The sequence below is a fragment of the Capra hircus genome, chromosome 5 (assembly GCF_001704415.2).
Source record: "Capra hircus breed San Clemente chromosome 5, ASM170441v1, whole genome shotgun sequence".
Taxonomy (NCBI): domain Eukaryota; kingdom Metazoa; phylum Chordata; class Mammalia; order Artiodactyla; family Bovidae; genus Capra; species Capra hircus.
The window spans coordinates 68,751,474-68,769,140 of record NC_030812.1 but is presented as its reverse complement, the minus strand read 5'-3'; the positions used below and the strand labels follow the sequence as shown (position 1 = coordinate 68,769,140).

General features: G+C 40.5%; 1 protein-coding gene across 5 annotated transcripts in view; it reads right to left on the bottom strand.

Annotated features, from left to right (window-relative positions):
* Positions 1-17,262, bottom strand: part of RIC8B (RIC8 guanine nucleotide exchange factor B) — a 104,337-nt gene extending 87,075 nt beyond the window's left edge. For 3 of the 5 annotated variants that reach the window (XR_001918082.1, XR_001918083.1, XM_018048213.1), the window contains exons 1-2: positions 16,764-17,262; positions 7,456-7,503 (exon numbers count right to left, since the gene is read on the bottom strand). Coding sequence is in view for 3 of the 5 variants with exons in the window: in XM_018048213.1 (XP_017903702.1) it covers positions 7,456-7,503; positions 16,764-16,847 (132 nt within the window). In the remaining 2 variants the exon portion in view is untranslated. The remainder of the gene's footprint in view (positions 1-7,455; positions 7,504-16,763) is intronic. The other 2 variants (XM_018048212.1, XM_018048214.1) reach the window with 1 other exon arrangement.

The window sequence follows — 17,667 nt, the reverse complement described above, 5'->3', positions numbered from 1 at the left end:
TAAGGTCTGCTTATTTCTCTTGGCAAAATTCCTGAACCTTGGTTCTGATGCTGAGGGCAGAGACAACAGCATGCTTCTTTCTAGGTGACACCTCCTTGAGAGTTCAACTGGAGGAGACAGGGGAGTAGCAGGCCCAAAACTCCTCAATTTGCCTCCTCAGATTCCAAGGTGGAATCTGCTTGTCCCACCAGCCAGGGCAAGGGCAGTTGGTGCCCCAATATTCTCAGTGTTGCCTTACTCAAGGTAAAGCCCATGACCCACGAGTGGAGACTGGGTGAAAGAAGACAGACCCCATCTCTCAGCTAAAATTCACCCAGAATTTTGTCTCAGTGACATGTGGCTGGGGCAGGATGTCAAATGCTGACCTTATCCCTGTCCCTACTGGTTAGTTAGCCTTCCAACTGAGGACTGAGGAAAGTAGGAGCTCTGATCTTGGCTCTATCAGTTGCTGTTGTTCAGTCACTAAGTCATGTCGAACTCTTTGCAACCCCATGGACTGCAGCACTCCAGGCTTCCCTGTCCTTCACCATCTCCCTGAGGTTGCTCAAACTCATGTCCATCAAGTCAGTGATGACATCTAACCATCTCATCTCATTCTCTGTCATCCCCTTCTCCTCCTGCCCTCAATCTTTCCCAGCATCACAGTCTTTTCCAATGAGTCAGCACTTCGCATCAAGTGGCCAAAGTATTAGAGCTTCAGCATTATCCTTCCAATAAACATTCAGGGTTGATTTCCTTTAGGACTGACTGGTTTTATCTCCCTGCTGTCCAAGGGACTCTCAAGAGTCTTCTCCAGCACAACTGAAAAGCATCAGTTCCTCGATGTTCAGCCATATGATCCAACTCTCACACCCACACATGACTACTGGAAAAACGATAGCTTTGACTACACAGACCTTTGTTGGCAAAGTGATGTCTCTCTGTTTTTTAATAAGCTGCCTAGGTTGTTCATAGCTTTTCTTCCAAGGAACAAATGTCTTTTAATTTCGTGGCTGCAGTCACCATCCACAGTGAGTTTGGAAGCCAAGAAAATAAAATCTGCCACTGTCTCCACTTTTCCCCCATCTATTTGCCTTGAAGTGATGGACCAGATGCCATGATCTTACTTTTTTGAATGCTGTTTTAAGCCAGCTTTTTCACTCTCCTCTTTCATCCTCATTAAGAGGCTCTTTAGTTCTTCTTTGCTTTCTGCCATTAGAGTGGTATTTGCTTATCTGAGGTTGTTGATATTTCTCCCAGCAATCTTGATTTTAGCTTGTGATTCATCTGGCTCTGCATTTTGCATGATGTACTCTACATAGAAGTTAAATAAGCAGAGTGACAATATACAGCCTTGACATACTCCTTTCCCAATTTTGAACCAGTGTGTATGTCTATGTCCAGTTCTAACTGTTACTTCTTGACCTGCAAATAGGTTTCTGAGGAAGCAGGTATGGTGGTCTGGTATTTCCATCTCTTTAAGAATTTTCCAGTTTGTTGTGATCCACAGAGTCAAAGGCTTTAGCACAGTTAATAAATCAGAATTATTTTATAACATTTATAAAATATTATAAAAACATTTTATAGATGTTTTTCTGGAATTCCCTTGCTTTTTCTATGATCCAAGTGATGTTGGCAATTTGGTCTCAGTTTGGAGGAGGGTTTCCATCTCACTGCACTGAAAGTGGGAAGAAAGGGAGCAGGTCTCAGTTCAAATACCACAGACTTACACTTTTCTTTCAGTATAGTTTCCTGAATAAGCATTCCTTCATTGACTTCATGCTTTTAGGACGACTTCCAGATAATTTAAATGGCTATTGTTGTTGTTGTTTTTAAATAACCAGTTTTTAATTAAGGAGCAGGTTCATAAAGCTATCACACTGTCATGGCTGGAAGCAGAACTTCTTGCTGAGTTTTTTATATGAGAAAAAGGATTGAAACTCTAAAGTACAAATCAGAGATACTACTCTTAACATTCCCAGGCAGAAAGTGATCCATACAGAGATCATGTATGGACTGTCACATCTACGGCTTACTATATCAGAAGGCTGTTCTGTTCTTTCTTCCTACACTTGTCCTTCAATACCTTGGCAGCACATCTAATATAAAAAATGGAGTCTGAAATGAAGCCTAAATTATTTTACTTCTGAACTACTGTGAGGTATTCATCCTGGCCTATGATATAATTCAGCCCTTCTAGTCAAGTTTTATGCCAGATCCAGCTGGATAGAAACTTTAAAAATAAAAGTTTTAGAATGCATTTGGTAATATGTGTGTTTGTGTGTTTTAAAGAAATCAAGACGTTAAAAATGATTATCTTTAAAGTTATTGGTTTCTAAATGAGAACCAAACTTGCATCATATATCAAAGTATTCCCCAAAGTGAGACATCAACTAAAATTTGAGTCAAATTTGCAAGACACACAAAGCTCATTTTCTTTTAGTGAAAATTGGAGTTTAACAATTTCGAATGACTATACTAAATGTAAAAGGCTTTTAGAACAAGCATTCATGCCTCAAGCTATCCCTAAGCATGGATTCACAGTATACGACTGATGGTTCTATCTTGGCACATTTTTCTTGGGGGACTCTAATATGGAAAATTACCCATTCATTTTCTATAGTCCACAATGACAACCCTCAGTATGCATCTGTAGCTGAGAAATGCCAAACCAAACACCATAGGAAAATAGCCAACTTAGGAACCAAGGCCTAACACAGGACCTGGCACACAGGAATTACTGAAAAAATATTTGTGGACTACAGAGATCTCTACTAATATGCCAAGTACATCCAACTTTGTGGAAAAAAGAAGAAATATTTCAAATGGTAAAATGGACTTTGTGTTCAAATAAATTTATTTCACTCCATAAACTAGCTCCACAAGGGATACTATCTCCAAACCTAATAATATTTTTATGTTCCCCCAAAAGGTATATGTAAGATAATCACAAAGGGCCAATTTTAGAAACAATAAATGATTTTAAAATGTATTGGGTCTTTGCTTACATCCCGAATCACATAACTCTGAAAGAATATATTATCACATATATTATTATCATATTCTTATATCTGATATACTGTAATGAAAAAGTTTAAAATATAGAAAAGAGAAATGAAAATATAATCCACAGTAATAATACAAAGCCACTATTTAGTGAATTTCCATGTAGACATTTTTCTTTGTATTAGTTTTACATGGTTGTGATCACCTGTATGAATATTTTTGTATTCTGTATTTTCAGTAAACAACAGTATGAAAAGTGCTTGAGAATCTGCTGCCTACTTAAGAAAATATCAAACTGAAAACCAAACCATATGTACAAGTTATACAAATTCTGGTCTCCACTTAATCTCCAATCCCCTTTATTCATTTAACAGGTATGTATTGTAGGTACCTATTTTGTGCCAGATGCAGTGTCAAGGACTGAAAGTACAAAGAAAAGAAAGCTAGAATTTTTGTCCTCAAAGAGTTCTCAACTCAGTAACTACCTTATACCTTCACAGATATATGAAATTACCTATGTCAGTTTGAAGTTAATGAAATAAATGCTTGAAATTTAACTATTTTTAACTTGATTCTTTTGAGGAAAATAACTAAATACCTAAAAGTTTATCTCAGACAACAACTGAAGTTTTCTGCATTGGATATGGTTGTATTCTTATAGGTGAAAGAGCTGCAGTTTTTAAAATCATTTTGCGATAGATATTTTTCAATATTTATTGCAATTAGTTTTCTTTATTGGCCTTGAGATCAGCTGTGCTTCAGAAACCAATATAAGAACTTTCATTTCCTTAAGGTATAAAATTTCAGATTATTCATCATACCTTCCTCCGTCCTTCATATTTGCATGATACATTTGTTTATGTGTTGGTATATAGTCATAGCCATCTATTTAGGTAGAGAAGATGTAAAGTAAATGCTTTAGTAAGCACAGGTGCTTACACCCAAATATATCATGAGCTACATGCACCTGGAACTATTTGCATTCTATGCACAAACATCAGAAATGTGTGTGTCTTTACTTCTCTGGAAAAATTTAAGCACTCCTAGTTGGTAATTTCCTTTGATATTTTCTGATTTAAGTCTAAAGTCTAGTTGCCTAAATGGTGTCTCAAGGTATAAGAGATGAAACAAAGTATTGAGTCATAATTTCAAGCCTTCTGAAATATACCTCAAGTGATAATGAGAGGGAGCCATGGAGCACTAAGCAGTGAAGGCAAGAAAATCTGTTCTCTGCTTGAGGCTCCACCACTTATTAGTAATGTGAGTGTTAACAAGTTGTCATTAACATAAGCCTCAGTTTTCTTATCCATAAAATTGGTATGGTGATATTCTCTCCATACTTATAACATTACAACTTTACTAATGAAAAGCAAATCTTCATAAAAATGCAAAATGCTACACAAATGTTAGGAATTAGTTCTAAAGATCATTACTTTATAATCAATTCCTAGAAAGTTCACATAATCAAGTTTTATTTTTTGAAAGGCTCTGTTCCCTTACATCTACTTATTGGTTGTCATAAGGTTTTACATAAGAGAGGTATGTTTTTCAGAGCAACAGCACCTGTAGTTTATGGAAAGGGGTGATGCTGTTACCAACAAACTGATAGAAGGCTCCAGAGACATGTTTAGGAAAGAGAAAAAGAGAACTAGAGCAGGAAAGCAAATTGGATGGTAATTTGAGTTCCTCCTTTCTAAGATTGGGTTTAATGTGGAGACATGCCTATTATTCCATGTCTCTCTACACTGAGAACTGAGAAAGCTGTTAGGATACAGATCCTTTAGAGAAGTCCAATAATTTTGATTTCAAAGTCTTTATGGGCCTTAGGCATGAAAGAGTCACTAAATGGTTTCAACCTTTGGAGACTGAAATAGTTTTGTTTGCCAATGTTTTTACGTTAATGAAGATTACCTAGCTAGGTCCCTAATGACATTTGTTTATATCAGACCTCCCAGGAAGCAGCAATCTATACACTAAACCAAATTAACACCAGTACAGTAGTTATGGTCAGCAAAAATCTAAAAGGCAATAAAAGATAATACCTTGAAAATGTTAAGTTTTGCTACTACCCTACAGGAAATAAACATGCTTTACTAGCAATTGTGTGGGGATTTTTCTTCCCTTAACTGAAAGCCATATGGAGGGAGGGAAATCTCTGTCTTTACGCACTTACTTTGACTAGTGAAAGCACTGTCAAAGATTCTGGCGTCAGATCCACAAGGTACCACAAATCTATAGATATAGTATGGATTCTCCCAACTAAACTAAATAGCAGCTGCCTTCCTAGCCTTAATACCTAAAAAATGTATATATTCATTTTTTAACACCTGGCTTCTTTTTTCTTCTCACTTGACCATCTCTCCCATTAGCACATAATAGTCTCTCTCCTCCCTGTCCTTCTCTCTTTTACCACAGTGCAGTATTCCATTATGCAAATCTCCATAAGTTTCTACAAATATTCCCTGATTCCTGGAGGTTTTATTGTTTCCAATTATCTGCTATTATGTACAATGCTTCAGTGAGTAACACTGCTTACTTTATTTCAATTACCCACAGAATAGATCTAATAGTGACATTGCTTGGTCAAAGGGCAAAATGCATCTGTAATTTTGGTAGATATAACTAGCTTCTATTCCATAGGGACTTGTGTTATTTTCTACTCCCACCAAGTGAGTAAGGTACTTATTTCCTGAAGACCATTTATCAAAATGCACATGCCTGGATTCCATCCCCCAAATTCTGACTCAGTAGGTAGCGATGGGGCCTGAGCAGGCCTGTTGAAAAAGCTCCCCAAACAGCACATCCCTGGCTGAGAACCCTGTTCTAAAAGGTATTCTAGTCTTATTTACATTGTTTAAATTCAAAAGAAAATCAGAGTAAATCTTTAACTTCCAAAGTTTATCCTCCATGTCACTCACTGAATAAAACTTTTCAAGTACCTATCTGTGCTGGGCATTCTAGATGCCGAGGATATAAAGATAAATATTATAGGATCTGTTTTCAGGGAGTTCACAGACTCTAACAATGAGAAACATACACACACATATAAAATTAAGAAACAAATAATAAGCCTAGGATTAAAGATTTACATAAAATTTTATAGGAATACTGAAAAGGGGCATTTCACCCTAATCGGAATGCCAGAGGTTTCCTGAAGGAGAAGCTCCTAGAGCTGAGTAGGAATTAAACAGGTGAAAGGGTGAAGAAATATACAAGAGGGCATTCCAGGCAGAAAACAACACATGCAAAGATAGGAAGTAGGAAACAGAAGGGATGTGTATGTGTACATAACTGGAAACATTTCATGTTGCTAGAGCATAAATTACAAGGGACAGAAGTAAGCAACAGGCTGCAAAAGTAGGCAAACTTCAGATCACTGAGCATCGAGGTCATGATAAGAAGCTTGAACTTTATCCTATAGACAAAGCCACTCAAGGGTTTCAAGGTTGAGAGTGACACAGTCAGATTGTTGTTATAGAATTATGGACAATGGAATTATGGAAGGCCACATAACTGGAAAAAGAATGAACAGTTAGGAAACTGGTACAGTAGTCCAGATGGAGGTATGAACAAGGGCTGGGCTAAGGAGGGAATGTATGGAGAAATCTTACAAGGCAAAATGAGCAGGATGTCGACATTAAATATGGGGGTAGACGTGAAGAGGGATGATTTCAAGGTATGATCAAACCATTACCAGCAAAGCACTGGACTTAAGCTATTTTTCCAGCAGCAATCATGGGTTTACACAGATTCAGTCATGCTTTCTCACCTGGTCTTACTGTTTGTAAGGCCAAGGATAGAAGTACAGGGCCCAGGAAACACTGAGGCAGAACTGGTGAGCTTCTCCTTGAACATCATATTCTAATCAACTAAGTAAAGCAACCACAAGCTACCCCGACAGGCCAATGTAACATTTTATGATCCGATCTCTGATGCACCCTCTCTTATAATAACTCCTCTAGTGATGAGCCTCTTGATCCCATTTTCCTCTTTACCAGTGAAGTCAGTGACCAAGATGATTGCTGGCTACAAAAAAAGCTGCCAGCACAGAGAACAATATGTGGTTGAGGCACAGCAGCATCAATAGCTATTTCCCCAAAACTTAACCCAAAGCCAAGCTTGGCTTTACAATATTAGCAATTAGCAATTTTTGGCAGCCTGCAATCCTGCCATCAAACAAAGCCAATCTCTGGAGAGGAGAAGATATGGGGAAGGGTCCCCTCTGAACCCCTCCCATTCCCCTGATTTATACAAGTGTAATGGTCCTATGGGGATGGAGCAGGAGGGTGTTGTGTGTAATTCATACTAAACCTGGCACTTGTCTTTCTTCTCAGAGGTCCTAAAAATCAAACACAAGGGAAACTGAATACTAAACCATTAGATGAAATCAAGTCTGCTGTTATAAAGCGGACTTTATGAATGAAAATACATACAGACACACACACCACACAAAGTAACATTAAGGCTTACCTTTCTTTTATCTTCATCTGTTGATTCAAATTTGAAAGTAGCCCTATGCTGAAGAGGAAGAAAAGGGAAACAATGTCATTTTAAATACACAGATTTTTCATTTTGGCTACGTTTAAAAATATCTGATGTCTATAAAAAAAGTTGTCTTCCCAAATCACCTCAATATTCTTACTAAATAACTATAAAGCAGTACAAAAAGACTAAAGCAAAAATATATACAGAAAAGAACAGAGTACCGAGCCACAAACTGTCCAGGAAAATCTGGAATGCTTTGCATAGAGTATAGAGCATTTGAGCTGGACCTTGAGGGATGAATAGGAGTTTGCCAGGAGGCAAATGAAAGCATTCTAGGGACAGAAACAAAGGCTCATGTGTCAAATGGTATGATATATTTGTGAAATAAGCAGCTCTGTTGGAATGAAACACAGGACACATGTCAGAGAATGACAGGAGTGGAGGAAGATAAGAATGGGAAGGTAGACTGGACAGAGATTTGGAAGGATCTTCCAGTGTTGTTAAGGAGCTTGTACTTTATCAAATGCAATAAGAAGTCATCAGAGAATTATAGATAGGGAAGGACAGTAATTCTGTAAGAATGAGAGTTTAAACCATGGTTCCACCACTTATTAGTTAAGCAAGTAACAAATTATAACTGTATTTCCCATGTGGAAAGAGGGGTGCCTACTTCACAAAGCTGCTGTGAGGGTTAAAACAGCTAAGGCATAAAATGTACCATCTGAGTGCCTGGCACATAGTAAACACTCAGTTAGCAGGAGGATGATTATCATTAGGATGATAATGATGATGCCAATGATATTGAGAAAAAAATAACTGAAAGAAAAAGGAGGGTCACGACTCTCCTGAAATTACTGGCAACACTATTTTTTCTCTGTAGCTGAAATAGAGAATGGAGTAACTTGTCCTCTGTCAGAGAGAGGCAGTACCCCCCAAAAATAGAGCATAAAGTTCTTCATTCTCCTCTCAAGTTTTATTCAAGAGAGCCAAGTGCACTTAAGAATCCTCTAAGTTTTCCTTTTTAAAAAAACCTTTACTGAACATCTCTCTGCCTTTCCTTTGTATTTCTCATTGGCAACACTGACAAACATTTATTGGCAACCCATTAGGAGTTAAGTACAGTAAGTACTGAAGATATTATCATTACAGGTGGTTCTGCATTGACAGCTTTGTAGAAGAACTGATTTTTGAAATTAAATGAGATTGAGAAATGTTGACAAAGAAGCAGTTCTAAAGTGCAAAATAGTCAGAGGGAAGACTTAGAGGTAATAGAGAAGGGCCATTTGAGGAAACCTAAAGAGAAGCTACCTCACATATGGTTTGCAAAACAATTAAAATGGATGTCAGATGGTGAGGGCTTGGATTTAAAAATTTATACCTGAACTGACATAAAGGTGACAGGCCACCAGGGGAAGACTCTGAAGGAGGTGTAACAGTAGCTTATTCTGGAAGAATATTTTGAGCAGCAGCCTACAGACCAGAGCAAAGGAGAACAAGGCTGAGGACATAAAGCTCTCTGAAAAATGAGCTTCAGTAATCCATGTGTAATATTGCTGGAGGCAGTATAAATTGACACCATCTTCAAAAACGAAAGTGATTTGGCAACACATAATAGCAACCATAAAAATATTCATATCCTTTGACCCAGAACGTCTACTCCTAGAAATTTATCCTAATGAAATCATCCAGAGGAGATAAAAATTATATTCACTGCAGTGTTACCAAATGTTACAAAAGAAAAAAAGAGACAACCTGAATATCTAACAACAGGAGACTGATTAAGTAAACTACTGTGCATTCATCTGAAACATTATCATACTGCAGTTTTTTTTAAGATGGCTAAAAAGTTCTGTAACAACATGGAAAATTATTTTATGCCAATGACTGTAAAAATAGTAAAATATCAAATTGTATGTCTATGATGACAGTACCTATATCAATGTATGGATGGATGCATTCAAAGGCTTGAGTGTTAAAAATCCAAAAATAAAACCTATACAGGGTTGGTGGAATTTCTGGTGGTTCCTTTGATAAAACTTGTTGATATATTGTTATTATTAAAAGAAAAAAATTAACAGAAAAATGAATTAATGAACAAACAGAAAAGAAAGAAGAAAAGGAAGGAAGAACAAAAGCTTTAACTTAGAAATTTACAGATCCAAGGTTTAGTAAAAACTAACACTGAACAAAAGATACAGAATCAATAGATTGTTGGTAATAAACTGAAGCCTAGTAAAGGTTCACTACAAATGAAAATACATAATTGCATTTAGAACTAAGAAAGCTTAATTTTTGCCATCATATATGAAATATTAATTCCATACATTATCTGGAATAAATGTACCTAGTTGCCAATATAATAGTCCTCCTAAACCTTTCTTTTTTTTTTTTGCATTTGTGGTAAGGAAACAGAAGAAGAAATCATCTTTTAGAAAGACCATCACTAAGTTGTGAAAATATTTTTTAAAAGGTTTCTACATAGAATTAAATCTTTTAAGGTGATAATTTAGAATAGTACCAAGGACTAATTTTTCTTTTGCTTTTTAAATGTAAAGTTGATCCTGTGGTAAAACTACAATATTAAAAAAGAAAGAAAAGAAGGGAAGAAGGAAGAGAGTAAGAAAAGCTTTCAAAAGCCCTGTCCAACTAGCATGAGGGCTTAATTTAATTAGCAAATATACTGGTGTTGTGAGGCAATAAATTGAATTTAGAATATGCCAATCTATTCAGGAACTCAGATGCCTATGGTTGTTTGGATTCAAAGATGTTGATTTCTCTAAGGCAGGCTTCTCTTATCCAACTTAGATCATACCTAACCTATTCTGTACCAGGCTTCCCTGGTGCTCAGACAGGAAGGAATCTGCCTGCAATGCAGGAGACCTGGGTTCAAATCCTGGGTTGGGAAGATCCCCTAGAGGAAGGCATGATACTCCACTCCAGTATTCTTGCCTGGAGAAAAGCCATGGACAGAGGAGCCTGGTGGGCTGCAGTCCACGGGGTCAAAAAGCATCGGACATGACTGAGCAACTAAGCACAGCACACCACAACTCTTGTTCTCTCCTCTTTTTAAGGCTGAAAGGGAAGGGAAGGTTATCCAGCATTTCTGGCTGCAAATGCCTTTCTAGAACTGCTGACCAACAGTAAACCACTTCACCTTCTTTATATGCTTAATTTCCGGATGAAAAGGAGCAAATATGAACTCAACAGTAAAGCTTTAGGGACCAAGTAAGTTAGTAACAGCTCAGTAACACATCCAGCTCTTGAGGACTGCCCCCGCCAGTTTCACATCCCATGAACAGGCTAGGCTCAATAGTCAGAAAGCACTGGTTTGAGTCCAGTCCCACTGTTTACTGAAAGCGTGACCTTGGTCAAGTTATTCAACTTTACTACCTGTCAAGAGTTTCCTTATCTTTGTGTATAGCACCTTGCACACTGCAGGTGTTCAGTAAGTAGACACTACTGTTGTTACTGCACAGTCTACAGGGAGGCATCCAGCCAAATACTGATCCACTAGACAACTAGGATTTATTTCATAGATTTCCAAAGATATACTCAAACAGTACCAATGCAAAGGAATCAACCTAACTGGAGTGGTGTCTGTGTGTGTATGTGTGTTGTGCTGTGTTTTAGGAACAGAGATTATTTTTAGAACTAAACCTCAGTAACTGAGATTATATAATCCAATCTGGAAATAAGAACATGTATAACAAACGAACAGCCCACTACACATGCTCATCAAAAATCCGTAGAATGAACTCAGAGTCAGAACTCAACCTCAAACTGTAAAACAAAATGTCCTCTTAACATGGTCCAGGATGTTTATACACCTTACTCAAATGTGGAGGCTGTATTTCTACAACTGTCTCCAAATTAGGTCCCTATCAATTAGATTCTTATGGCAATCCACTCCAGTACTCTTGCCTGGGAAATCCCATGGACGGAGGAGCCTGGTGGGCTACAGTTCATGGGGTCGCGAGGAGTCAGACACGACTGAGCGACTTCACTTTCACTTTTCACTTTCATGTATTGGAGAAGGAAATGGCAACCCACTCCAGTGTTCTTGCCTGGAGAATCCCAGGAATGGGAGCCTGGTGGGCTGCCATCTATGGGGTCACACAGAGTCGGACACAGCTGACGTGACTTAGCAGCAGCAGCAGCACATAAACACACCTCACTACTATCAGTGCTGTTCTCCTCTCATGAGGACTCATCTCAGAGACCTACCTACCTGTCTGTATCTTAAGTAACTTTTACCTTTCATTTGGCCATAAACTTGTCATACTTACATAATGGAATTCTGTTGGAGCTTGCCAAGGGGTAATCATATGCCCCAGTGGCCTCTATGGCCGCAAAATATCTCTCTAGTTATCATCATAGTTGATGATGATGCTACACCAGTTTCTTCTCCTACTAATTCAGAGTATTGGACCCAATGATCTTTGAGGTTCCTTCTAGTCCAAATATCCTGGATTCAAGGAACTAAGATACTTTTATGCACCTCAAGGCCCCAGATCACTGTTTGTTGTTGATAATCATAATGAAGGCAACCAATATCTCTACTAAATCTGTTAAAAGAACATGGCACTCAATACATGTTAACAGATGAATTGAGAGGAGAGGAAAAGGGCAACCACTCTTCCTATTTTTAAAAAATACTTTCCTACACTGAGTCAACTTGCATTATGCCCTTGAGAAATAGGCAAATTTCCTTTTAAAAGGGATAGCTTGATCTTCCTTCTCCCCAAGATGACAAGATCAGTGAATAAGAGAAGGTGGCTTGCAAATCAGAATCTCCTTAACACAGTAGAAATTAGATGTTACCTGGAGCCAGACAGGTAAATGTTGCTTTAAACATGGTACAAAGTATTTCGCCAGCCATTAATAAGTGCCAAGGGTCAAGGAAAAAGAAAAACTGAAGTATATTCTCTATTTTTTTAATCAGGCGATGTCAACTCCATGGCACAGGGTTAATCCCTGACTTTTTCTGTTTAGAACAGCTATGGGTTTTTCTTCAGTGCCAGGCACTGTTCTGATTTATACATATAACTTATTTAATCCTGGCAACAATGTATGATGCAGGTACTATTATTATCCGTGTTTGGCAGATGAGTGAACTGAGGGACAGTAAAGTTAAGTACCTTGTTTTATACACATGGATAGTAAATTGGGGATCAGAATTCAGGCAATTTGGCTCTAGAACCTGTGCTGTGGCCACAGGACCTCTTGAGAACTTTGATCATTAGGGAATGCCTCCTAGATGCCTTGTACAGTATTTGGTATCATACATCAGTTAATTTAGACCTCATAATAACTTAGGTGATGGAACCTAAGTTACAGATAAGGCACATATCTGTACATAGGTACATATCTGTTACCTATGTTACAGATAAGGAAACTGAGACTCAGGCTTAAAATAACTTATCCATAGTCATGAAGCTAATAAATGGTAGATCTGAAGCAAGATTTATCTGATTCCAAATTCAACCTTCTTTCCACAATACTTGAGCTTCCTTTTGAGAACAAACTAATCATTCTCTCTCTACATCATTCATTTCCCTTCTTGGTTAGACTCTTTAATGCCTCGTAATCACTTCATTCTAAACATTTCTCATCCACTCTTCCAGATAAAGAAAATGAGGCACACAGTAGACCCAGGCACATTTTTAGAATTTCAGATTCCGTTTCCCAGAGAGTGGGACAATTAATTTGACCTCCTCATTCTTACTGCCAGACCACTGCAATCATACTTCCCCTTCTTCTTCATCTGCCTCTAATGTCTCTTCCCTTGAGGGAAAAGCCCCACTGCCAACATGAAATGCAGCTATTTTCTTTGTTCTCTGGATCTACTGCAATCAGCATTAAACATGAAAGCTCTTTTCTGAAGAAGTTGGCCGACCCAGTTCACATCAAGCCACAGCATTCTCAAGGCTGGCCCCCAGAATACCACCCCAAAACTACACACATTGGGCATTATAACTCTAAAACCATTCCCAATGTGAAAGTTCAGAATTTAAGCTCTGATAGCACTTGGCCAGGAGTAGTAAATGAAACTAACCTGGAGGGAGACCAAGAAAAGGAAAGATAAACTAGAGGAAGCAAATCTGGAGTTCTAACTACTTCAGTCGTGAAGAGAAGGAGGAATATTGAAGGAGGTGATAAGATCCAGGTAGACGTTTTTTCCTCCTCCCTTCCCACAGAAGAAAGTTTCTATTTATTGCTGGATACCTGGGATATAGTAAGTGCTAAATAAACACTAGGTGATTCAACTCAACAGCCAAGTTTTCTATTGCATTTTGTTCTTTTGAAAATCTGTTTGTAGCTGCCTCAAGTATTTTTTGGAAAGCAATTATAAATCAAGTTGCGTGAATATACCATCAGGCCTCCATATCTGCAGGTTCCACATCCATGAATTCAGTCAACCATGGATCAAAAGTATTTGAAGGAAAACAAAACAAAACAAAACTGGAGAAAGTTCCAAAAAGCAAAAGTTGAATTAATGGGCAACTAGCTACATAGGAAATAGATGGGGAAACAGTGGAAACTGTGTCAGACTTTATTTTGGGGGGCTTCAAAATCACTGCAGATGGTGACTGCAGCCATGAAATTAAAAGACGTTTACTCCTTGGAAGCAAAGTTATGACCAACCTAGACAGCATATTCAAAAGAAGAGACATTACTTTGCCAACAAAGGTCCATCCAGTCAAGGCTATGGTTTTTCCAGTGGTCATGTATGGATGTGAGAGTTGGACTGTGAAGAAGGCTGAGCGCCGAAGAATTGATGCTTTTGAACTGTGGTGTTGGAGAAGACTCTTGAAGAGTCCCTTGGACTGCAAGGAGATCCAACCAGTCCATTCTAAAGGAGATCAGCCTTGGGTGTTCTTTGGAAGGAATGATGCTAAAGCTGAAACTCCAGTACTTTGGCCACCTCATGCGAAGAGCTGACTCATTGGAAAAGACTCTGATGCTGGGAGGGATTGGGGGCAGGAGGAAAAGGGGACAACAGAGGATGAGGTGGCTGGATGGCATCACCAACTCGATGGACCTGAATCTGAGTGAACTCCGGGAGTTGGTGATGGACAGGGAGGCCTGGCGTGCTGTGATTCACGGGGTCGCAAAGAGTCGGACATGACTGAGCGACTGAACTGAACTGAGCTACACAGTACTTACATTGTATTTACATAGCATTTACATTGTATTATTAGCAATCCAGAGATAATTCAAAGTATAAGGGTGGATGTGTATAGGTTATTCCCAGGTGGTGCTAGTGGTAAAGAATCTGCCTGCCAATGCAGGAGACACAAGAGATGCAGGTTCAATCCCTGGGTCAGGAAGATCCTCTGGAGTAAGAAATGGCAACCTACTTCAGTTTTCTTGCCTGGCAAGTTCCATGGGCAGAGAAGCCTGGTGGGCTACAGTCCTTGGGGCTGCAACAAGTTGGACATGATTGAGCAACTGAGCACACAAGCACACATGCCATTTTATGGGCTTCTCAGGTGGCTCAGTGGTAAAGAATCTGCATGCCAATGTAGAAGATGCGGGCTCAATCCCTGTTTCAGGAAGATCCCCTGGAGAAGAAAATGGCACCCCACCCCAGTATTTGTGCCTGGAAAATCCCATGGACAGAAGAGCCTGGTGGGCTATAGTCCATGGGGTCACAAAATAGTTGGACATGACTTAGCAACTAAGCAACAACAACATGCCATTTTATATAAAGGACTTGAGCATCCATGAATTTTGGTATCCATGAGGGAGGGAAAGGGTCCTGGAACAAATCCCCAGCAGATACCACTGGACGACCATAATCTCCACAATATGTACACCTGTGCATTAAATGAATTTCTCCTAAGTTAAGCAGATATGCAACAATAAAGCATATCAGAGACTGAAGAAACTAAGATATGAATTTAACTGAATCCATACAGCCTCCCAAAGAAAACAGCATAGTACTGTAAAAGAGCAATCAGAAAACCTAGATTCAAATCTCAGCCCCATCTCTCAATGACTGTGTGGACTTGGGGCAACAACATTCTAAATTTTCTCATTTGTGAAACAGGGAATACCGTCACTTTCCTCACAGGATTGTTGAGAAGATCAAAGGGGAGTGAAGTTGCTTGATTTTTTGATATTCTCCACATAGGGCAGAAATGGCATACTGGCAGCTCCATAATGCAAAGCATAGGTTAGGGCAGTGGTGGGCACATAGCAAACACAGGAGAAATTATGAATGGAAGCAAATGAAAGGAAGGAAGATGTTATATCTAGGATGTGACATGGTGCTGGGTGTGTTTTCACAGAAGTCAGTCATTTCTATTAAGTAGTCTTCTAAATGGAAGAATAAAGGTGTGGTATGTCACCTTTAGAAGCGAGCTTGTACAATTCCTGGAAGGAAAAGTAATGGAGAGCTAACGGTTCTTGAAGAGACATTCAGAGAAGTGACTGGGATATAAAAGAAGATACCTTTTTAGTGTAGAGTTGTAAAGTGGAAAGAATAATGAATGGTTTGAAGACCTAGGTTGGAATCCCAGCTCAGAAGTATGACCTTGGGCAAGTTACTTAACCGATCTAGAATCTCAATTGCAAAACGCAGATGAAACCTCACAGAACGGCTGTCAAGATTAAATAAGATAAAGGATGGGAAAGCTGATAATGCGATACAAGTAACAGGTATTATTAGGAGTTAGTCTCCTCCCAAGTACAACACAGTAGGTCCATGACCTTGGCGTGATTTCAGTTCCTCGTGCCTCGGTATTCTCATCTAGAAAATGGGAAGGATGATACTCTCTACTCTACAAATATTCTGAGAATCAAGTTAGACCATATATGAGACATCACACCTTGAAAACTGTACAGTGCTGTGTCTATAAAGTACTGCCATCGTGGCCGATACGTCTTAAGCATGTCAAAGGCCGTGTTTATGCAAAGAAACACGTATTTTTATGCTATGCAGGTGAGGAAGCCTCGCGTGCATTTCTGCATCCAAGAGTGGGGCACAGGGCACAGACGGACATTCACCGATTCCGGGGGTGTGACTTGCACGCTTGGGAAGAGGACCGTGGGACAAGCTGCTGGGCCGGAATCAGAGTGGTGGGAGCCAGGATGGGGGCAGGGGGGATACAGGATGCGCGGATGGAAAAGGCTGGGGGCACAAACACGCATGCCCAAGCCGGAAACGTTTTCGGGGGAGAGCAATGCGCATCCCCGGCGTGAGGGGGGGCTGGGAGGGATGCGATATGCAAGCCCAGGGGGGCGGCCCAAGGGTGCTATACCGCACGCCCGGGGCCAGGGCTCTTTACCTTATCGCTGTAATCCCTCAGGACCCGCTCGATAGCCCCCGCCTCGCCGGCCCGGACGATGTAGAGGGCGCGCTCCTCATCCATGGCCGCAGGTGCGGGGGAGCCGCGGCCGCTCTGCGCGCCCAAGCCGCTGCCTCCAGGTAAACGCCTCGCGCCCCCGCTCGCTCGCTTCTTCCCAGCTTCCTTCCTTCCCTCCTTCCCTCCCTCCCTCTGCCTCCAGCCCGCCAGCCTCCGCCCGGGCAGGCCCGACGTCACCGTCCCTCAACTTTCACCCCGCGACGTCACCGGTCCCCCAGCAACCGGCGCCTAGCCGCCACCTCTGACAAGGCCCAGTACTCGGTAGAGGCCTGGCGGACGGGGTCAGGCCCGAGACCCTGCTTGCTCCCCTGCCTCTCTCTCCCTCGGAGAAGAGTCCAGCCTTTTAAATGGGCTTTCACGGACAGAGCTGTTCTTCTCTCCTGACCCTCCTCTATGAATCATTCTCCTCAGCTGACGAGAGCGACCCGGCTCTTCCCCGCCCCTCTAAGAGCCACCAGCTAAATGGACTACAATTCCCTGCGTGCGACGGGGTCATTCCACTCTTCCATCTAATCTACTGGAGTGCCGAATGGCATGTCGGGACTCGTAGTCATCCAGCGGGAAAGACTTCCTGCCAAAGGCATGCTGGGAACTGTGGTCCTGCAGAGGCCGGAAAAGGGAGTCCAGCGGCCGCCTGAGGCCAGCGGCCCGGAGACCGTTAGGGGGAGGGTCCAAACGTCGGCTCTGCCTCCTTTTTGTTCCTTACCGAGCTGACTGTCCTGCTCGAGCCCTGGCTGGTCGGACTGGTTGACAGTCGCGGAAGCTGGCACCCCTTGGTGGGAACTGTCAGGCACCGTTTTAATTCCCTGTTTTCTCGTTTAGTGGT